This window comes from Capra hircus, chromosome 21 (assembly GCF_001704415.2).
Source record: "Capra hircus breed San Clemente chromosome 21, ASM170441v1, whole genome shotgun sequence".
In the NCBI taxonomy this organism is placed as follows: domain Eukaryota; kingdom Metazoa; phylum Chordata; class Mammalia; order Artiodactyla; family Bovidae; genus Capra; species Capra hircus.
Genome location: NC_030828.1, coordinates 1,961,794 through 1,985,702, shown reverse-complemented (window position 1 = coordinate 1,985,702; position 23,909 = coordinate 1,961,794). Strand labels below are relative to the sequence as shown.

Sequence of the window (23,909 nt, the reverse complement as noted above, 5' to 3'; positions counted from 1 at the left end):
CGTAGTGTCCAAGCCCAGGAACTGGACAGGCCCGGTCCTGGCTTTTGCCCTTCCCTGCCACCCTCTCAGCACCACACCACCAGGTGGCCGTGGTGTGGACTCAGGCAGTGTGTGCTGGAGTCTTTTCCTGGGATTAGGAGCTCCTGAAGTGGAATCCTGGGGTTGGCAGTTACACAGCCAGGCAGCCATGGGCAGGTGACTTCCTTTGACAGTCAGTTCAGTTGCTCAGTCATATCCAACTCTTTGTGACCCCGTGGACTGCAGCACACCAGGCCTCCCTGTCCATCACCAGCTCCTGGAGCTTATTCAAACTCATGTCCATCTACTGGCTGATGCCATCCAACCATCTCATCCTCTGTTGTCCCCTTCTCCTCCCGCCTTCAATCTTTCCTAGCATCACAGTCTTTTCCAGTGAGTCAGCGCTTTGCATCAGGTGGCCAAAGTATTGGAGCTTCAGCTTCAGCATGCGTCCTTCCAATGAGTATTCAGGACTAGTTTCCTTTAGGATAAACTGGTTGGATCCCTTTCGAGGAAGATGCTGAGTTCAGGGCCTGGCCCGCATGACAGCCCATGCCCTGGCAAGCCCAGATGGGGGCACCTCTCTCAGCTCCTCCCACAAGTCACCCCCAGCTGCCACCCAGCACCAGGCCTGCTCTGGAGGCCCTTAGTACTTGCTTGTGTTGGTCCCTGTGATGGTCTCCTGCTGCTCAAGCATGATGGAAGATGCAGAGCTAACTAGGTAAAGCTGAGAAGACGTGTTGAGAGCCCGCGTTAGCAAGCAGCCGCGTGGTGCACTTCTCTCTGATTCACAGCAGTCCTGGCAGCTTCAGGGACTCTTGCTCCCCGGCACCCCCTAGGGCTCAAGCACAGCATCACAGTCACCGGCCTCAGCGGAGCGCTGCCTGTTTGGGGGAGCTCAGAGGGCGTTTGTCCCCCGCTGCTCAGGGGGCATTCGTCCCCGCTGGACGAGCCCAGGAGGGTGTGAGCCTTCCCAGTGGGAAGTGCGCATCCTCATGGGGTGAGTATGGCACCCACTCCCCACCCGACCCTGAGCAGGGAGCCTCCTCAGGAGAGCACCCTTGGCATATCCCCAGAATTGCTATTTCTGCTTGACCGCAAAGCAGACGCTCAAGGTGTGATCTGCCCTGCGGGCCCAGTGAGCAGGTGTCCCAGTGGTCTCAGGATGAAGGTCCAGGCCTGGAGCCCTGCTGCTCTGGGGGCCTTCCAGCCCTCCTGCCCACCCACCCCATTCACACCGGCGCTGCTGGACAGAGGGGCCGTGTGTGACTCCATGCACATCTGCCTTTCTGTGGGATGGGACGCGAGCTTTGCAGCCTGTGGGCCTGGGCAACATCCTCACCCCTCATCCTGTGACCTTAACGAGCCGAGACTCTGTCTTCTCATCCGTGGAGTTGAGTTGAGAATGTAAGCCCTGTGGGTTCACTGAAGGGACATGTAAATGAGAATGGCCCTCGTCCCTCAGTGGAAACCCCTGTCAAACGTGGTCTCACCATCAGAGAGAAGAGGGAGAGGGCCTTGGGACACCCAGCGTGTGCCTCGTTGGAACCCAAATCCCTCAGTTTCACGCCTGGCCTCCCCACGAAGTGTGACTTGGTGTCCCTCTCTCCACAGCCCAGCGTCTGGCCAGGTACCAGGAGGCAGACTCAGAGGAGGAGGAGGTGGTTCCTAGGGGGGGCTCGCTGCCCCCACGAGGGGCCGCTGGGGGCCACCCGAGCACCCGAGCTGCCCACCAGAGCCAGAGCAGCAGGGCTCACCGGCGCACGGGCAGCCGCGCAGAGGCCCGGCGCGTCAGCATGCTGACCGAGCTCACGGCCTTCAGCAGCCCCATGGTAAGTCCTCCTGCCCTCCCGTGACGGCCCCTCGTCACCGGAGGCGTCTGCTCTTGCGTGTGGGGCTTCCTCTGTTCAGTCAGGGAGTGTTTTTCTGGCTAGGGTCTTCTCCCCACTCCGCGGAATGAAGCACTGACACAGCCGCCTTCTCAGGCTGGGAACTGCGAGTGACCGCTAGGATGGGGGATGCAGAGGAAGTCCGTCCTGCCCTGCGAGATGAATGCAACAGCAGGGCAAGATGACAGCTCTGAAAAAACCCAAGTTTAAGGAAAAGAGTCTGAATTAGATGAGCCCAAACCCATCCCTTGCCTTGTCAGCCACCCAAACATTTATGGACCATTCTCTGGTAGGGAAATTTCCAGAAGTGCATGAGTGACAACCTCTGAAAGATCCTTTCAGTGAGGGAGAATCTGTTCTGCTCATGTATGGTGGCCTTATTCTTTTATGTTCTTAGAAATCTGTACAGAAGGTGCCATAGAGGTCACCTAGACTCATGGTCGCCTGTTGGTGGGTTTGCATGGGGTATGTGACAGGGAGCTCTCAACCCAGGCAGCAGGGAGACTATGCTGGAAATCTCTCCCAGCCTTTCCTGATACCAGTTTTGGAGTCAGTACAGGTGAGAAATATTTGAAATGTTCCCAAAAAGGCAGACACGACTTGGCACCTAAACAACAATTCTTTGACCTAGGTAGTTCCTGATTTAGTGAAGAATCTCTGTGCATAGAAGCTTATCAGTATGTCATTTATATCAATAAAACAGTGAAGAAATATACCCAGTGATAAAGGAATGGTCAAATAAATTATGTCTGTTTTGAAGCTGTTTGTTAAAAAGTACGTTTTCAAAAGGCTGTTAAAGGCCTGGTAAAGTTGAGGCGATATAATGTTTTTGTAGAAATGGAAACTGCCATTTACATATAAAGTATTTTGATTAAAACATAAATGTATAGAAAAAAAGTCAAAGGAAAGGCAGAGAAGCATGTTTTTCAAAAAGTATATATTACTATGAGGTGGTGTAATAGAGACCTGCTACATTTTCCCTGCGATTCTCTTATTTCTCCTAATCTTTCTGAATAAGATATGTTACTTTGTAATATATATTCTTGGAGGTGTTATTTTATAAACAGAACATATATACCTTCTTATATATAAAAATATATGCATTGCATTTATAGACTGTATATTCTTATACAATTAAGATGATATATAATTTGTTATTATAAAGTGACAGGTGTGTGTGAGGTGCAGGTCTCTTGACAGCTTCCGGTAAAATCGAGGTGACCTAAATAGTCAAGCACCAAAGGAGCAGTGGGCCCGTCCCTGGATCAGACTGACCCCTGGCCTCTGTGTCCTCCTCAGGAGAAGGACGTAACACCTGACCCGAAGCTGCTGGAGAAGGTGCGCGAGTGCGGCAGGTGCCTGGCGTCCGCGAGGCACCAGGAGCATCCGCTGGACCACCTCTCGCCCGAGCTGTCTGACATTTTTGACTTCTTCATTGCGCTCACCATCTGCAACACAGTGGTGGTCACGTCCCCGGATCAGCCACGACAAAAGGCAAGTTCTGGAGCTTCCGTCCTGGAAGCCGATAAAGGCCTGGGCCTGGATGCAGTGTCTGTCTTCCTGAGAGGGAGCCTGGGTCACTGTGCACCACTCTCAGCTTTCAGGGGTGTACTGAGGGCTTCAGACAGGGCACACCAGCCCCGCAGCTCTGTGGGGACATCCCCAGACTATGGTGGGCGGACGCCAGGATTGTGGTCAAGAGGGAGAGGACAGCCAGCCAGAGACAGCTGCTGAGCCTGGGGTGAGATGGGCACAGAGTGTCCAGGTAGGGCTTGAGGCAGGGGGGCTGGGAGCTGGCCGCCTCCGTGCTGACCAGAGTCTCAGCGCGCAGAGGACAGGCTGGGGCCCAGGGAGGAGCCGCCTGGACTTGCACCGTCACTGTGAGCCAGTCCCCTCCTGTGTCTGACTCCTCTTCTGGGGTGTGGGGGCGATGGTGGGATTTAGGGAAAGGTCTCAGAGTGGGGTTTGGCACACAGGAAATATCCGTGATGCTAACAAAGGTGGTTAAAACAGCGGCATTCAGAAAGTGGTTGAGAATCAGTGGCAAGTTACTTAAGGTGGTGGAAACATAAAAACGCCCAAGTTGGGTTTTGTTTGGGTTAACATCAAGATTTTCTCCAAAGAGAGGAGCGTTTCATGTGTGAAAGGCGTCTCTTTAAGCCAAGCAGTCCTCCAGGAGGGAGGGTGCACCTAAGCATGGCTGAGCGTGTACAGCGAAACAACTCTAAGTGGACACACGTGAAGGTTCTTGGGTGAGATGCACACCGTAGGCCTGTCCCCTGACGTTGCCCCGACTCTCCCAGGCCCCTTCCTCAGTGCAGCCCTGCCAACAGGTTCTGCTGGTGAAGCTGCTGGGGGGTGACGAAGGGAGAACAGGGACCTCTTGCTTCTCTGTGGCGGCGGCAGCATGTTTGTCAGCAGTGGGACTCCTCCAGGCTTTTCTCACACCTCACTCACCTGGGGAAGCCCCAGGGGCCCAGTGGGTCTCAAGCAAATGGGCTCTGCCACTGAGAGACCACAAGCTTGTGCCGCCAGCCCTGGACGGGGTGGCCTCTCAGCAGCGTCTGCATCCCCCGGGGCCCTTCCGCCACCCTCCTCAGCTCCTCTGGAGCACTGTGCTTAAAAGGCATCTGGTTTCTAGGCTAGACCCTACTCGACTGACCCAGGTGTTGTTGCAGTTACCAAATAAGTAAGAGAAACTCCAATATGACTGAACAGTGTTGTGCCCACAGTCACATATGCATGAGCTCCATGCAGGAAGCAGACTCCTCAGACTGCATGTGAATATGTCTCTAGGAAAGATTCTTTGGGGTTTGGGAAATTTTGTGTAAACTTAAATTTTTTATGGATGTAATTCCAAAAGAATGTGTAAATTTTGTTACATGATTTTTTTAATTGGGGGGAAAAAAAAAAAAAGGCAGGGTCCATTCCAGGCAGTGGGAGGCCCACTTCTGGGAAGTTTCTGAAAAGCAAGGGAACTGTCATGAGGGGACAGTCCCAAAGTCTAGTCTTGGGCATCACGGGCCGCCCAGTGCCCCTGCCAGTCAGTCACATTCTGAAAGAAGGCATGTGGCAGAACCTGTGTTGAGGTGCCATGGAGAGCCAAGGGGTGCTCTCAAGGAAGACACGCTGGCTCTGGTTGCAGTTTTTAGAGGGAAATGGAAAATCCACGTTCAGCACCCCCTGGGAAAGTGGAGGGCAGCCCTGTGGGGGCTGGAGTGAGGCCTCTGGGGGGATGCCTCACCTACCTTCTGATTGTTGCCCTGCCAGGTGAGGGTGCGCTTTGAGCTCAAGTCCCCAGTGAAGACCATCGAAGATTTCCTTCGGAGGTTCACGCCCAGTCGCCTGACTTTGGGCAGCAGTAGCGTCGGGAGCGCGAGTGTGGCCGCCAAGTCCACACCCAAGGCAAGCCTTCTGTCTACGCTGGCCAACGACGGCGCGCTGCTCAGGCTGGAGGAGAGGCTGGGCGCCGGAACCCCGCGCCTCGCCAGCAACGGCTACAGCAGCGCGGCGGACGGCTGGGCCGCAGAGCGATCCGCCACGGGGCCGGAGCCCAGGGCGGAGCTGCGCTACGAGGCCGAGAGTCCCGACGAGGCGGCGCTCGTGCATGCCGCCCGCGCCTACAGCTGCGCCCTCGTGGGCCGGCTGCACGACCAGGTGTCGGTGGAGCTGCCCCACCTAGGCAGGCTCACCTTCGAGCTCCTGCACACGCTGGGCTTCGACTCCATCCGGAAGAGGATGTCGGTGGTGATCAGGCACCCCCTCACGGACGAGATCAACGTGTACACCAAGGGTGCTGACTCAGTGGTCATGGACCTCTTGCTGCCTTGCTCCACAGGTACCTGCACCCCGTGGGCAGCTCCCTGCTACAGAACCAGCCCTTCCACACAGCAGAGCTTCGCCTCTCTGGGTGGCCTTTTCCTGCTCTCAAGAGTTTGGGCTAGAATGGAGGGTGGGGGAGGATCCAGCAGATGGGGAGCTTTGGAACCTGAACTTGCCTCAGAACTTCTCTGAGGCCTGAAATTCATGTGGGTGAGGCCCTGCATCAGGTCTGACTCTGGGGATGAAGATTAAGAGTGTTTACACTAGAAGCCCCCAAAGGCTCCTTTCTGCCTCTCCTTGCCTGGACCTGGGGCATCTGTGAGGCCCCCGCCATGCTTCTTAGCCATCTGTGGAGTGACTTCAGCCCGCAGTGGGGCTGCTGGCCCCCGGAAGACTCGGGCCAGTAAGTCCCATCTTGGCTTCTTTTGCACTGGTTTGACTGAGTCCAAGCTCACTCTGCTCACTGCACGACAGGCCAGTGAATGCGAGAGAGGAGATGTGGAGGCAAGGAGTATGACTTTATTCAGAAAGCTGGCAGACCGAGAAGAGGGCAGATTAATGTTTCAAAATAACCATGTTGTTGGGGCCTGGATGCCAGGTTCTTTTATAGAACCAGAGAGAAGCAGTAAGGAACTAAAGTTGAAAGGCAGAATAGAGAGAGAGAGAGGAGAAGAAGTGAAGTATAAAGGGCCATTAGTCTTGCAAAAAGTCTCTGAGAACGGCCAGTATCTGGGAAGGGATGTGTTCATCTCGTCTTCCTTGCGTCCATTCACTGGTGGGCAGGGTCAGATGATCTCTCTTGAGCTGAACAAAGACACTTCAGTTTACCAGTTAGGCAGAGGGGCAGGGTCCTCTGGAGGCAGGCCATTATGTATGATTTTAACACCAAAAGCAACGAAAAGCAAGTCAAAGAAGTAGTGCCAACATGAAGTTAGAATTGACTTTTCCCTGCAACACTAGACTTCCATGTAACATTGAGGTTGAAAAAGAGTAGTTCAGAAACCACTGTTACAGAAGGTGGAACTTTGTTTAGCAGATGACTTGCAGAGGAGCTTCCCAGACCTCTCCACGTGGTCCTGCAGCCCCAGTGTAGCCTTCCTGCTTGCACCAGCCTCCGATGAGAAACAGAGCCTTCCATACATTGTACCATGGAGCAAACAGGTCAAATCATGGCGGTGCCCAAACCATGGCATTGAAAGGGGCACCTGAAAAATAAGCAGTTTCTATGGATCTCTGTCTTCCTCTGGGAATTTCCAAGCAGCGTGCCCTTCACATAGGTTTGGATAGGTCATAGCTACATACAGATGCCAGGCAATTTAAGATTTGGGATGTTCAGAGCCCCCAGTGGTTTTTCAAGAAAAGGGATGGCTCTGAGGTGGTCCTGAAGTTAGCAGTGACACCTTGACATTGTGCATAAATCATTCATCTTTCACTGTGGGAGTGGGGTGGGCAGGGTATGGAGCAGAGCAGTCCTGTATATGGCCAGGCTGCTCTACTTTGTGCAAGTAATATAGTGAGAGGGCCATGTGAGTGTCCAATACCTTCTTCAGAGAGCTCACAACACTTTTACGTAAAAGGCACACGGAGGCTCAGCTGACTGTGGATGGGCCCTGTGCCGTATTCGCAGGATGTGGCTGCATCTCATCTGCCCTGGCAGTACGTTGTGTGGGATCGGGTAGCAAGCAGGGACTCCACCCACCCGTTACCTACAGATCTCTGTTCAAATCCCAAGTCTACATTATGGGCGGGGGTGACCCTGGACATGTTACTCTCTCTGTGCCTCTTTCCCCATCTGTACAAAGGAAATCAGGATGCTGACCTCCCAGGAACCCATAAGCTGGATCCCTTCCCTTCTCTCTGGTTTCTTCTTCTTAAGATTCACTTACCTGAGGTTCAGTCCAGGTATCACTTTGTATGGAGATGTTGTGATGACTCCACCCTCCTCCAAGGGCAGGTGTAGAGGAGGGATGGGCAAGGTGAGGCAGTCACCACTTCTCCTTGCTGGGCTGGGGGGCGCTCAGCCTGCGCAGAAACATGTCAGTGTGGTGTGTGACCTCACCCCCATCCAGGGCATCCTGCCTTCTCTCACTCTAGTTTTGTTTGGACCACTGTAGCTAACAGCAGCATCACAGCCCCTGCTCCTTCCCTGGTGTGCAAGCTTCCGCTCGCCCTTTGGACAGCTGAAGCACTTTGTTAGTGTTAATTCCAGAGCCTCTCGGTTAGACATGTCTTTGTTCAAATTACAGTCAGAATCTGGAATAATACTATCACAATAATAGGAGTGAATGAAGTTTACAGGAGTAAATAACAGTAGTTATTCAAGATTAACATGACATTCAATGTCATCTTTCCAGGAAATTTAAATTCCTAAGCAAAGCAATGTAGGGCAGTGTTTTCCTTTCTTCACTTTTTTTTCATTATTGCCCCCTTAAGGAGTCTTTTAAGATATTTTTTTCCTAACTATTTCTCCATGGCATTTTAATGCCATGGATATGCTATGTATTTATTTATGTAACATACATATATCTGTGCTTTATTTGTAATATGATCCCCTCCCCCCCCCCCCCCGACCAAGGGACCAGTCTTTGGTCTGTTAAGGGGACTGTCTTCTCCATGGAGAGCACCGATCTAGAAGGTTAAGAGTGTTTCTCCCAGGTCCTATATCAGAGAGCTGACTGGGCTTGTAGTCAGCTTGCCCCAGGCAGGCAGATTTTCAACCACCAAACTGCCAGGGAAGTCCTAGATTTCTTTTCTTTTTTTTTTTGCCAGTAGTGTTAAGTGTATTCATCCAACATTATCTTAGAGGTCAGGTAACTAGCCTACTAATGAAACAAACGCAGCGGTAAATGCAGTACTGAGTTTGAACACAAGCTTATAGGCAGTTAGAAACATGCCACATATTTACAAGCAAGGGCAACCATGGCATGGGTTCCTCAGAGTGTGTAGAATTATCTAGTTCTACATACTATGTTTCTACATATGTAGGTTTTACCTATCTGACAAGTTTCTGTCATTATTACAGCAAAAGTCTTCTAAATCACTGTATAAATTAGGACATTTATGTTGATCTGCCTTGCACAGATCCTCAACTAATGAAACAAAATAAAGTTCAGGTAGTTTTAAAGACAAGTCAAATAATATTTTTCATTGTGGAAAACATTATTGTATTCTGTGAATCAGTGTACAAACACTGCAAAATAATACTCTAAACCATAGACTATTATATTACTAGTCTTTTGAGAAATATATCTGTAAATAGATCATGAAAGAACTTTAAGTTCAAGACACTTAAAGCATTTTCTTTAAAATGTTCTGTATATGCTTTCTCTATTATCAAGGCTTTATGTAAAACGTCTGACTTTCAGAAATTCAAAAGGATTTCCGTATATAAGTAAACACCTTGTGTTTTTAGGATGATAAAATTTTTTTTCTATGTTATAAATTGATTACTCTTTATGAGGTTTTGTTATGTGAAATTCTCATTTCAACACGTGATATTAAAATAGCCAAAACTATGATGAGTTTATTTTTATTTTTTATATTAATTTTTTCTTAATATATATATTTATTGAAATATAGTTGAATTATAGTGTTTCAAGTGCACAGCAAGGTGATTCACTTATACATATACACATATATTGTCTTTGAAATTATTTTCCATTATAGGTTATTATAAGATATTGACTATAGTTCTCTGTGCTATAGAGTAAACCTTTGTTGCTTGTTGCATATCTATTTTTTAAAATTAGAAATCTACCGGAGAAGGCAATGGCACCCCACTCCAGTACTCTTGCCTGGAAAATCCCATGGACGGAGGAGCCTGGTAGGCTACAGTCCATGGGGTCACTGAGAGTTGGACACGACTCAGTGACTTCACTTTCACTTTCACGCATTGGAGAAGGAAATGGCAACCCACTCCAGTGTTCTTGCTTGGAGAATCCCAGGGACGGCGGAGCCTAGTGGGCTGCTGTCTATGGGGTCGCACAGAGTTGGACATGACTGAAACAACTTAGCAGCATTCTATTCATACTAAGTCAAACAAATGGAATCAAAATATCATACATTTTTTAGTTAGTCAAAAATTTGAAGTTTTCTAAAATATGTATATTATACATATTATATATATATATGTATACAAAAGCTTTTCTACTATGCTTGATAAAGGCTTGAAAAGAACACACAAAAAGAAGAAGAGATGGAGAAATTGGAAAACATAAACTAAATGAAATGAGAGCACTGAATACGAAATAGAAAAAGTAAAACAAACTGGATAAAAGTAAAATATCATCGTATAGCCGAGTTGTTTTTAAACATGACTGCTCACTGGAAACATATCTGGAGCTCTGGAGTGAAAAAAAAGCAATGCCTGACCATTTGTATTTTTTGAAAAATCTTCAGATAATTCTGATATGCATCTGGATTTTAAAGAGTGATTACATGTTTTTCTGTTAAATGATAATTTTGGTGATATAGAGTTCTATTATTTTTCTGTTGACCAGTTATGATATAGTGGTGTAAAGTGAGATAATTACTTGATCACAATACTGAAAGATGTTTATCATTTATCACAATCAATAGCCAGACAAAAAATTTTTGTTTCATTTTAATTTTTTCGTAATATATATATTTATTGAAATGATTAACTTAACAATATAAACTGATCAACTTAACAATATAAAATAATTACATACAGTTTGGGGGATCAAACAGAGTGATGTGGTAAGTGCATGCATGTACATACAAGTTTTCATCCTCCCAGCCAGTCTGTGTCTTTTGGTTGGTACATTTAATCCCTTACATTTAAGATATTTAATTTAATTTTAATAATTTAATATGTATAATCTTATTAGCATTTTCTTAATTGTTTTGGGTTTATTTTATGTAGGTCTTTTCCATGTCTTGTGTTTCCTGCCTAGAGAAGTTCCTTTAGCATTTGTTATAAAGCTGGTGCTAAATTCTCTTAACTTTTGCTTATCTGGAAAGTTTTCAGTTTCTCCATCAAATCTGAACAAGAGTCTTGCTGGGTAGAGTATTCTTGATTGTAGGTTCTTCCCTTTCATCACTTTAAATATATCATGCCATTCCCTTCTAGCTTGTAGAGTTTCTGTTCAGAAATCAGCTGGTATCTTGATGGGAGTTTCCTTGTATGTTATTTGTCATTTCCCCCCTATTGCATTTAATATTTTGTATTTGTCTTTAATTTTTGTCAGTTTGATTACTGTGTGACTCGGTGTGTTCATCCTTGGGTTCATCCTGCCTGGGACTCTCTGTGCTTCCTGGACTTGGTTGACTGTTTCCTTTCCCATGTTAGGGACATTTTCAGCTATTACCTCTTCAAGTATTTTCTCAGGTCCTTTTCCTCTTCTCCTCCTGGGACCCCTATACTGCAAATGTTGGCACATTTAATGCTGTCCCAGAGGTCTCTTAGGCGGTCCACATTTTTGTTTCATTCTTTTTTCTATATTCTGTTCTGTGACAGTGATTTCCACAATTCAGTCCTCCAGGTCATCTTCCCATTCTTCTGCCTCTTATTCTGCTCTTGATTGCTTCTAGTGTATTATTCGTCCCTGTTTATATGTTCTTTAGTTCTTCTAAGTGTTTGGTAAACATTTCTTCCGTCTGCTTGATCTTTGCCTCCATTGTTTTCCCGAGATCCTGCATCATCTTCACTATCATTACTCTGAATTCTTTTTCTGGAAGGTTGCCTATCTCCACTTTATTTAGTTGTTTTTCTGGGGTTTGTCTTGTCCCTTCATCTGGGATATAACTCTCTGCTTTTTCATGCTGATTAACTTCCTGTGATGTGGTTTTTGTTTCAGTTATTGTGGTTCTGTGCTTCTTACTTCTTCTGTCTGCCCTCTGATGGAGGAGGCTGAGGCTTGTGTAAGCTTCCTGATGGGAGGGACTGGTGGTGGGAAAAACTGGGTCTTGCTCTGGTGGGCAGGGCCTTGCTCTAAGCTGCAATCCAATTATCTGCTGATGGGTGGAGTTTCACTATGGTAGTTGTTTGGCCTGAGGTAACCCAGCCCTCTTTTCGGGCTCCACGGTAGGGTTAATGGAGAACTCCAAGAGGGTTTACGCCCAGGGGGCCCTTCCTGGGCTGATGCTGCTAGTGCCCCCCGCCCTGTGGGGAGCCCCTGCTGACTCATGCCTCCACAGGAGACCCTCCAACACTAGCAGGTAGCTTTGGTTCAGTCCCCTTTGGGGTCACTGCTCCTTTCCCCTGTGTCTTGGTGCATGCAAGATTCTGCTTGTGCCCTCTAAGACTGGAGTCTCTTTTTCCCCGAGTCCTGTGCAAGTCCTATAGTCAAATCCCACTGGCCTCCAAGGTCAGATTCCATGGGGATCCCCAGTCCCTTTGTCAGATCCCCAGGCTAGGAAACCTGATGTGAGGTTCAGAACCTTCACAGCAGTGAGAGAACTTCTATGATATTATTGTTCTCTAGTTTGTGAGTCACCCATATGGCAGGTATGGGATTTGATTTTATTGTGATTGTGCCCCTCCTCCCATCTCACTGCAGCTTCTTCTTTGTCTTTGGGGTATCTTTTTTTAGCGGGTTCCAGCATCCTCCTGTCGATGGTTGTTCAACAGCCAGTTGCAATTTGTGTGCTCTCACAGGAGGAGATGAGCACACATCCTTCTCCTCTGCCATCTTGAACCAGAAGTCTGACAAGGTTCTTTTTAAAATAATGTCTAACTTTAATTTCTGTATTGAACATATATACTATTGACAAGTAGTAAAACAGGTGCTTGCTAAATCTAGTGGTGCATATGTTTTCTGGGCACCTCTTACTGGAGGTTGTTGGAGTAAATCGTAATGAAAGGTTGCTCCTGTGATATTCCTGCCTAATTAATTGGAACAAAATTCTGGCCGGCATTCCAGTTGCAGCCAGCTACAGTGAGACAGAATGGGGAGGGCCGCTGACTCCGAAACACACTCATACTTTTATCACACAAAAACTAAAGCGTCCTCTGACTTCTCACTAACAATTATTAACCTGAGAACACATTGGAGTTAAGAAGGTATATGTCACTTTGCCATAGATTCCACAGTGGTAAGGCTCAGGGTTAGCACTTCTGCTGTCTGGTAATAAACAGACAGGTCTGTTCTGCACCTGGATCTACAGAAAACAGGAAAGGGTGAATGTTTGGAAATCTCTTACTAGCTGATAGCTAATTTCATACCTTTTTCAAAATTATGGTTAAAGAAAACAACATAACCTTAGTTTACCATCTTAACCAGTTTTGAGTGTACGGTTCAGTAGTGTTGAATAATATTTGCATTGGTGTGCAGCAGATCTCCAGGAATTTCCATCTTGCAAAACTGAAGCTCTGTATAGCTCCTTCCTCCCCTCCTCCCCCAGCCCCTGGAAACCAGCTTTCTCTCTGAGCATGGTCGCTTTGTGTTGTTGTTGTGTTGTATCAGTCGTTCAGTCCTGTCCAACTCTTTGCAACCCCATGGATGGTAGCCCGCTAGTCTCCTCTGTTTGTGGGATTCTCCAGCAAGAATACTGGAGTGGGCTGCCATTCAGACTTGAAAATGCAGCTCTTTTTTCTCCCTGGATAGGAAAAGTTCCCAACTAGACCCTGATGGTGCTGAGCTCTCAGCTGTGGAAACCTCAGCAGTGACCGTCACTGCAGACTGATTTCAGCAGGCCCGGAGTCTGAGGGAACCAGGGCATTCCACTGGGCTCTATTGTTCTCACTCTTTTTTTTTTCTTCTTCTCCTATTTCCAACTTAGATGACGCCAGAGGAAGGCATCAAATGAAGATCCGCAGCAAGACCCAGAATTACCTCAACTTGTATGCAGTGGAGGGCCTGCGCACCTTATGCATTGCCAAGAGGGTGAGTAGGCAGCTCCACGGAGGGGCAGAGCCCCACAGCGGGGCGCGGCCCATGAGCTCATCAGTGGGTTTCACCCAGGTTCTGAGTAAGGAAGAGTATGCCTGTTGGCTACAGAGCCACTTGGAAGCAGAATCTGCCGTGGACAACCGGGAGGAGCTCCTCTTTCAGTCCGCCATTCGCCTGGAGACGAATCTGCATTTGTTGGGTAATTATGTTCTCAAGCCGGCTGGTGTCCTGTAGGGCGGGGTGGAGTTTGCAGCATCCCGGGCAGAGAGGTACCCTGGCTGTAGTCCACAGCAGCTCTGCCCACACTGGTCTTCATTAAGTACCCCCTGGTTTGACACTGGGCTTCCCTTGTGGCCCAGCAATAAAAAATCCACCTGCAAAGCAGGAGACCTCGGTTGGATCCGTGGGTCTAGAAGATCGCCTGGAGAAGGAAGTGACAACCCAATCCAGTATTCTTGCCTGGGAAATCCCACGGACAGAGGAGCCTGGCGGGCTACGGTCCAGAGGGCTGCAGCAGAGTCAGACATGACTCAGTGACTAAACAACAAAACAGCTGGTCTGACTCTAGCACACCCCCCGGGCGAGGCAGCTCCATTGAACATTCTCCTCTCTGGTCAGTTTTTGGGTCATTCCCTGTGCCACCCTTCTGGGTACCACGTAAGACTTTCCTCCCCTAAAATCCTGCTTTCCTACCAGAAATAGAGATAAGAAGCAAGGTTTCTCAACAACTGATGCTTAAAATGGTCTCTCTATCCCAGGAACAGTCAGAAACTGTTGGACTCATACAGGGCTGCCTTTTATGCATAAAAGTCAACTCTCTCATATCTTTTAATATAAAGGCACTAATCCCATTCACGAGAGCTCACTCTCGACCTAATTGCTTCCCAAAGGCCCCAGCTGCTTATGCCATTACCCTGGGGATTAGGGCACCAAGGGACTATGGACTTTTAGGAGGGATACAAACATTTTAGTCCATAGCAGCATCCCAGCACAGGGAACAGCATGCATGAAAGAGAAAGGCAAGGCTGACAAGGAGGCCTCAGGCAATGCTGCACTTCTAAAAGAAAGATGGAGACCATCTCACCAAGCTGGAAGCAGGAAAACCAGGCTGGCCTAGAGGACGCTTTTCTGCACTAAGTGGTGTATTTTTCCTAAAATACTGAGACTTGCACATGAAAAATCTGCTCCTTAATTTTTATGTTTGTGGAAAAAGCATCAGGATAATGTTGCTTTCAAGAAATAATGGGCCTCTGTGGTCTGTTTCAACAGCTAATGGTAAACACTGTTGAGAGCCATCACTGTGGGCTCATTTACCAGAAGCTTTCTGCAGGATGGATAAGCTTGAAAACTTTTCATCCCTCAGAGTATGGTCATTCTCACCATCTCCCCACAAGCTTTATTTCCAAGCTATCTGTAAAGTTAAAAGTTCACTGCATGTTAGGAAGCCTTGGAGGTGTTCTGTTCAATGTCCAGAGAATTAATGTTTAGTGCTCCCAGCTGTCCCTATTGTATGGAGTCGAGAGCTGGTGAAGGTACCCCCATATCCTGAATGAGGAATCACACCAGTGCTTCCAGAGAAGATGGACTTCAGCAGGGTCCAGTCTGCAGGGTGGGGCCAGGACCTCCGCTGAGCTGAAGTGTAGTATTCATGCTGGTCAGGGCAGGGGCCCGGAAGCAGGGCCTCACCTACACTGGTACCTTTGAGCAGGTGCCACCGGGATTGAAGACCGCCTGCAGGACGGAGTCCCCGAAACCATTGCTAAACTGCGTCAAGCAGGTCTGCAGATTTGGGTTCTCACCGGCGACAAACAGGAAACGGCCGTTAACATCGCTCATGCCTGCAAACTTCTGGATCATGACGAGGAAGTCATCACCCTGAATGCCGAATCCCAGGTGGGTGGATGTTAGGGAGGCTGCTTTACTGAGGCGATCCCAAACCCCCCAGCCCCAGAGAGGAACAGGAAGGAATGTCTTCCATTTCTGGCACTTGCTGTGAGGTGGGCCTTTGTTCTTCACCTCTGTTTATACCTGTGTTGTTTTTCTTATTGTCTTGGAAGATATGGGATTTGCTGGGACTTCTCAGGAACACATCTGAGCTTCATAATGCAGAGTTCAACCAGCTTTTTCCTGAGCTACTGTCCAGCCAGCAGTATCAGAGTGTCTCATGATCTTTCATGGAGCTAGGGCAGCTGTCCATTTGGCATTGGCATTCCCAAGACGGCACGTGTTAACTCATTAATGCCCCAGCACCACTTGGGTTGTCATCCCTCACCTCTGTTGACTGAAATCCCCCCATGGAGAGGGTGGGTCTCTTCCCACAGGCTCTTCCAGAGTGACTCTTCCTTGGAACATCTCCTCCAGGGGAAGAGGAAGTCCAGCCTTTATGGATCATGTAGGTATCACACTTAAGATGTGCCTTATCACAGAGTTTTCACCTTTGTTTTCTCCTAAAAGGTTTATAGTGTAGCATCTCACCTTTAGACACAATCTGTTTTGTGTAGAATTTTGTGTATAATGTATGAGGTTTACATCAAACTGTGTTTTTCTGCATGTAGCTGGCCAGTTATTCAGGAACTGTTGGTAGACAGTTTGTCTTTTCTCCACTAAATTGACTTTACACCTTTGTTGAAAATCAGTTGTTCCTATTTGTTGTGTGTCTATTTTTAGATTTCTGTTATGTTCCATACCTGTATCTATCCCTTCTTCAGTACCATGCTGTCTTGTGAGTTTTTAAATAAGTTTTAAAATAAATAAGCAGTATTTTGTTTAATCTTTAATCCAATTTTCTGTTGATGGGCGGGGCTGTGTTCCCTCCCTGTTGTTCTACCTGAGGCCAAACTATGGTGGAGGTAATGAAAGATAATAGCTGCCTCCTTCAAAAGGTCCCATGATGCACTGCTGCACTCAGTGCCTCCATGAGCAGAAAATTGGATTAAAGATTTACTGAGCATGGCCCCGCCCATCACAACAAGACCCTGTTTCCCCCTCAGTCAGTCTCTCCCATCAGGAACCTTCCATAAGCTTCTTATCCTTCTCTATCAGAGGGCAGATTAACCAATCTATTAAAACTATTAAAACTAACCAAGCCTTGTCTAACTCAAGGAAACAATGAGAAAACCACATAGGGCCACTCGAAATGTACAGGACATGGTGAAGAGTTCTGAAAAAATGTGGTCCAAGGAGAAGGGAATGGCAAACCACTTCAGTATTCTTGCCTTGAGAACCCCGTGAACAGTATGAAAAGGCAAAAAGATAGGACACTGAAAGATGAACTCCCCAAGTCTGTAGGTGCTCAACATGCTACTAGAAATCAGTGGAGAAATAACTCGAGAAAGAATGAAGAGACAGAGCCAAAGCAAAAACAACACCCAATTGTGGATGACTCGTGATGAAAGTAAAGTCCAGTGCTATAAAAGAGCAATATTTCATAGGAATCTGGAATGTTAGGTCCATGAAATTGGAAGTGGTCAAACGAGATGGCAAGAGTGAACATCAACATTTAGGAGTTAGTGAACTAAAATGGACTGGAATGGGTGAATTTAACTCAGATGACCATTATATCTACTACTGTGGGCAAGAATCCCTTAGAAGAAATGGAGTGGCCATCAGAGTCAACAGAAGAGTCCAGAATGCAGTACTTGTGTACAGTCTCAAAAATGACAAAATGCTCTCTGTTCGTTTCCAAGGCAAACCATTCAATATCACAGTAATCCAAATCTATGCCCTGACCAGTAATGCTGAAGTTGAACAGTTCTATGAAGACCTACAAGACCTTCTAGAGCTAACACCCATAGAAGATGTCCTTTTCATTATAGGGGACTGGAATGCAAAAGTAGGAAGTCAAGAGCTACCTGGAGTAACAGGCAAATTTGGCCTTGGAGTACAGAATGAAGCAGGTCAAAAGCTAACAGAGTTTTACCAAGAGAATGCAGTTGTCATAGCAAACACCTTCCAACAACAAAAGAGAAGACCACACATGGACATTACCAGATGGTCAATACTGAAATCAGATTGATTATATTCTTTGCAGCTAAAGATAGAGAAGCTCTATACAGTCAGGAAAAATGAAGACTGGGAGCTGACTGTGGCTCAGATCATGAACTCCTTATTGCCAAATTCAGACTGAAATTGAAGAAAATAGGGAAAACCACTAGACCATTCAGGAATGACCTAAAGCAAATCCCTTACAATTATACAGTGGAAGTGACAAATAGTTTCAAGGGATTAGATCTGATAGAGTGCCTGAAGAACTATGGAAAGAGGTTCATGACATTGTACAGAAGGCAGTGATCAAGACCATCCCCAAGAAAAAGAAATGCAAAAGGCAAAATGGTTGTCTGATGAGGCCTTACAAATACCTGAGAAAAGAAGAGAAGCAAAAGACAAGGTAGAAAAGGAAGGATACACCCACTGGAATGCAGAGTTCCAAAGAACAGCAAGGAGAGGTAGAAAGCCTTCCTCAGTGATCAGTGCACAGAAACAGAGGAAAACAACAGACTGGGAAAGACCAGAGACCTCTTAGAGATACCAAGGGAACGTTTCATGCAAAAATGGGCGTAATAAAGGACAGAAATGGTACAGATCTAACAGAAGCAGAAGATATTAAGAAGAGATGGCAAGAATACACAGAAGAACTATACAAAAAAGATCTTCATGACCCAGATAACCACGATGGTGTGATCACTCACCTGGAGCCAGACATCCTGGAATGCAAAGTCAAGTGGGCCTTAGGAAACATCATTGCGAACAAAGCTAGTGGAGGTGATGGAATTCCAGTTGACCTATTTAAAATCCTAAAAGATTTTGCTGTGAAAGTGCTGCACTCAATATGCCAGCAAATTTGGAAAACTCAGTAGTGGCCACGGGACTGGAAAAGGTCTGTTTTCATTCCAATCCGAAAGAAAAACAATACCAAAGAATGCTCAAACTACTGCACAATTGCACTCATTTCACATGATAGCAAAGTAATGCTCAAAATTCTCCAAGCCAGGCTTCAACAGTATATGTGAACCGAGAACTTCCATATGTTCAGGCTGGATTTAGAAAAGGCAGAGGAACGAGAGATCAAATTGCTAACATCCGTTGGATCATTGAAAAAGCAAGAGAATTCCAGAAAGATATCTACTTTTTGCTTTATTGATTATGCCAAAGCGTATGACTGTGTGGATCACAACAAACTGTGGAAAATTGTGAAAGAGACAGGAATAGCAGGCCACCTGACCTGCCTCCTGAGAAATCTGTATGCAGGTCAGGAAGCAACAGTTACAACTAGACATGGAGCAACAGACTGGTCCCAAGTTGGGAAAGGAGTACATCAAGGCTGTATATTGTCACCCTACTTATTTAACTTATATGCAGAGTACATCATGAGAATTGCTGGGCTGGATGAAGCACAAGCTGGAATCAAGATTTCTGGGAAAAATATCAATAACCTCAGATCTGCAGATGACACCACCCTTATGGCAGAGAGAAGTGAAAGAGGAGAGTGAAAAGGTTGGCTTAAAACTCAACATTCAGAAAACTAAGATTATGGCATCCAGTTCCATCACTTCATGGTAAATAGGGAAGCAATGGAAAGAATCACAGACTTTATTTTGGGGGCTCCAAAATCACTGTAGATGGTGACTGCAACCATGAAATTAGAAGACACTTGTTCCTTGGAAGAAAAGCTATGACAAACCTAAACAACATATTAAAAAGCAAAGCATATTACTTTGCCAACAAAGGTCTGTCTAGTCAAGGCTATGTTTTTTCCAGTAGCCATGTATGGATATGAGAGTTGGACTATAAAGAAAACTGAGCATTGAAGAATTGATGCTTTTGAACTGTGGTGTTGGAGAAGACTCTTGAGAGTCCCTTGGACTGCAAGGAGATCCAACCAGTCCATCCTAAAGGAGATCAGTCCTGGGTGTTCATTGGAAGGACTGATGTTGAAGCTGAAACTCCAATACTCTGGCCGCCTCATGCAAAGAGTTGACTCACTGGAAAAGACCCTGATGCTGGGAAAGATTGAAGGCAGGAGGAGATGAGGAAGAGATGGTTGGATGGCATCACCGAATCTATGGACTTGACTTTGAGTAAGTTCCGGGAGTTGATGACGGACAGGGAAGCCTGATGTGCTGCAGTCCATGGGGTCGCAAAGAGTTGGACATGTCTGAGCAATTGAACTGAACTGATTTTGTCTCAATTTCCAAGTGTTTGGAGTTTTCCTATTGGCTTTCTGTTATCGATTTCTATTTTACACCTACTCTGTTGATTTCTGTCCATTCTTGTCATAGAATATGCTTTTTTTCAATTTTTTTCAATTATTTTTTTATTGACGGATAATGCTTTACAGAATTTTGCTGTTTTCTGTCAAACCTCAACATGAATCAGCCATAAGTATACATATATCCCCTCCCTTGTGAGTGTTCCTCCCATCTCTCTCCCCTCTAGGTTGATAGGGAGCCCCTGTTTGAGTTTCCTGAGACATACAGTAAATTCCTGTTCGCTATCTATTTTACATATTGTAATGTACGTTTCCGTGTTACTCTTTCCATACATCTCACCCTCTCCCCTCTCCCCATGTCCATAAGTCTATCCTCTACATCTGTTTCTCCATTGTTGCCCTCTAAATAAATTCTTCAGAACCATTTTTCTAGATTCCATATATGTGCATTGTGCGTGTGTTAGTCGCTCAGTCGTGCCCGACTCTTTGCGACCCCGTGGACTGCAATCCACTGGGTTCCTCTGTCCATGAGATTTTCCAGGCAAGGATACTGGAGTGGGTTGCCATTTCCTTCTCCAGGGGATCTTCCCAATCCAAGGATCGAACCCAGGTCTCCTGCACCGCAGGCAAATTCTTTACCGACTGAGCTACAAGGGAAGCCCATTAGAATATGATATTTATCTTTCTCTTTCTGACTCACTTCACTCTGTATAATAGGTTCTAGGTTCATCCACCTCATCAGAACTGACTCAAATGTGTTCCTCTTTATGGCTGAGTAATATTCCATTGTGTAGAATGTGCTTTTTATAATTTTTATTTTATATTCATTTTATTATAATTTTTTAAATTTTAATTGGAGGCTAATTACAATATTGTATTGGTTTTGCCATACACCAGCATGAATCCACCGTGGGTATACATGTGTTCCCAATCCTGAACCCCCCTCCCACCTCCCTCCCCGTACCATTCCTCTGGGTCATCCCAGTGCACCAGCCCCAAGCATCCTGTATCATGCATCAAACCTGGACTGGCAATTCATTTCACATATGATACTATACATGTTTCAGTACCATTCTCCCAAATCATCCCACCCTCGCCCTCTCCCACAGAGTCCAAAAGACTGTTCTACACATCTGTGTCTCTTTTGCTGCCTTGCATACAGGGTTATCATTACCATCTTTCTAAATTCCATATATCTGCGTTAGTATACTGTATTGGTGTTTTTCTTTCTGGCTTACTTCACTCTGTATAATAGGCTCCAGATTTATCCACTTCATTAGAACTGATTCAAATGTATTCTTTTTAACAGCTGAGTAATACTCCATTGTGTATATGTACCACAGCTTTCTTATTTTAATGACCCAGGCTATGGTCTTTCTTGGTGAATGTTCATATGCACATGGAAAGAATGTATGTTTTGTAACGTTGTTGGCTGGTGGATCAATTAACTCCTGTTGAGAGATGGTACTTCTTCTGTAATAAGAATTGGAAAACTGCCTTATGCCTCCAATCCAGCCTACTACCTGTTTTAAGAGTCCCTTGGACTGCAAGGAGATCCAACCAGTCCATTCTGAAGGAGATGAACCCTGGGATTTCTTTGGAAGGAATGATGCTAAAGCTGAAGCGCCAGTACTTTGGCCACCTCATGCAAAGAGTTGACTCATTGGAAGACTCTGATGCTGGGAAGGATTGGGGGCGGGAGGAGAAGGGGACGACCAAGGATGAGATGGCTGGATGGCATCATGGACTTGATGGACGTGAGTCTGAGTGAACTCCAGGAGTTGGTGATGGACAGGGAGGCCTGGTGTGCTGCGATTCATGGGGTCCCAAAGAGTCGGACACGACTGAGCAACTGAATTGAACTGAACCTGTTTTTACGGTGTTGTATTTGAACACAGCCTTCTCTGTGTTTTTATATACAGTAGGCTGTGTTCATGCTGTAATGGCAGTGTTGGGTAGTTGTCACAGAGACTGAACTACCTGAAAAGCCTGAAATAATTTATCCTGTCCCCGAATAGTCACTCCATATATTTTTTTATTTTTAAATATAAATTTATTTTAATTGGAGGTTACTTTACAATATTGTATTGGTTTTGCCATACATCAACATGAATCCGCCACAGGTATACATGTGTTCCCCATCCTGAACCCCCCTGCCTCCCCACTCCCCGTACCATCCCTCTTGGGTCATCTCAGTGCACCAGCCCCAAGCCAGGTTTGATGCACTCCATATATTTTGATTTCTGTTTGCATGGCACACTTTATTTGATCTTTCCGTTTTTAATCTACCTGTAGCATTACATTTGAAATGAAGCATTGTAATGTAACGTAATGTGACATTACATTTGGACAATAGGTCATGTTTTCATATATCAGACAATTCCTTTTAACTGATATGCTTAGATCATTTACATTTATTCTAATTATCAATATGTTTGGATGCAAGTCTACTATGTTATCTTTTGTTTTATTCTGTTTTTTATTTTTCTATTCTTTTTACTACCTTCTTTTGAGCTATTTGAACATTTTTTTAGTATTCCATTTTAATTTATCATATGTTTTGACATCACTTAACCTTTTTAGTGTATTTATTAGGCTTATACTATGCATATTGGAGAAGGAAATGGCAACCCACTCCAGTGTTCTTGCCTGGAGAATCCCAGGGACAGGGGAGCCTAGTGGGGCTGACGTCTGTCGGGTCGCACAGAGTCAGACACGACTGAAGTGACTTAGCAGTAGCAGCAGCATACTGTGCGTATGTAAGCTGTCAGTCTACTTCATTCCTATCAGTGGAGTGAAGAAATCTTATCACTCCATGTTTCCCTCAACTCTTCCTGCTAATGTTGTAGGTATCTTATATATTACAGTTGCATATATTGAAATCTTCATCAGATGATATATACTTTTTCCTTTCAATCTAAAAGCGTATTTTAAAGACATCAAGAGGAAAAGAATGGTCTGTTATATTTACTTAAGTTAGATTATATTTACTTAAATTAAATTATATTTGCAATTTTTGCTGCTCTTCTTACATTTCTATTGTTTCAAGTTTCCTTGTGGCACAATTCCCCTTTCCTAGGGGGAACTTCTATTTTTTTAAATTTTGTATTGGGGTACGGCTGATTAATAAACTATGTGATAGTTTCAGGTGAACAGCAAAGGGACTCAGCTGTAGATATACACACATCCATTCTCCGCAAGTGCCCCTCCCATCCAAGCTGTCACATAACATTGCCCAGAGTTCCATGTGCTATACAATAAGTCCTTGTTGGTTATCCATTTTGAGTACAGCAGTGTGTTCGAGCCCATCCCAAACTCCTAACTTTATCTGTTTTTTAGAGTAGGTCCGCTGATGGCAGATCCTCCTGCTTTTCTTCATCAGAGAATGTCTTATTTCACCACGTACCTAGTGAGAAATCAGCAGTCATTTGAACCATAGCTAATGAATCATTATCTGGCTGCTTTCCAGTGTTTTCTTTAGTTTTAGGCAGCTTCATTATGATATGTTTGGGCATGGATTTCTTTTGATTTATACTCTGGTATTTGCTAAGCTCCTTGAATCTTTGGGGCTGTGTCTCTCACCAGATTTATTAAGTTTTCAGCCATTATTTCATCAAACGCTTTTTCTGCAGTGCACTTTCTCCTCTTCTTCTCAAAGACTGATGACATGTGTTTTGATATTTTCTCAAGGGTCCCACAGGCACTCTCCAGTTTTTAATTTTTTTTCTCTTGTTCAAATTGGATAATTTCTCTTGTCTTTGGGGTCACTGGCTTTTGCTTCTGTTATTTCTGTTCTGCCACTGAGCTCCCTCAGTGGGTTTTTTAAATAAACTTTTTATATAGGATGGTTTTAAATTTACCAAAAGAATTGTGAAGATAGTACTATTTCACCTACACCTAATTTTGCCTATTATTAACATCATTGCAATTAATAAATGGATATTGGTATACAGTTGCTACTAAAATCTGTGCTATATTCAGATTGTCTTAATCTTCATCTTGTCATCCTTTTTATTTTCCAGAATCTCATTCAGGACCCACATTACATTTAGTTGTCATGTCTCCTCAGGTTCTTACTGGCTACAACAGTTTCTCAAGCTTTCTTTTGGATGACCTTGA

At 45.5% G+C, this 23,909-nt stretch overlaps 1 protein-coding gene across 1 annotated transcript in view; it reads left to right on the top strand.

The window, feature by feature from the left end:
- Nucleotides 1-23,909, top strand: part of ATP10A (ATPase phospholipid transporting 10A (putative)) — a 183,317-nt gene that overhangs the window by 141,459 nt on the left and 17,949 nt on the right. The window contains exons 8-13 of the mRNA XM_018065847.1: nt 1,633-1,850; nt 3,207-3,401; nt 5,178-5,745; nt 13,473-13,576; nt 13,655-13,781; nt 15,291-15,475. Coding sequence (XP_017921336.1) covers nt 1,633-1,850; nt 3,207-3,401; nt 5,178-5,745; nt 13,473-13,576; nt 13,655-13,781; nt 15,291-15,475 — 1,397 coding nt within the window. The remainder of the gene's footprint in view (nt 1-1,632; nt 1,851-3,206; nt 3,402-5,177; nt 5,746-13,472; nt 13,577-13,654; nt 13,782-15,290; nt 15,476-23,909) is intronic.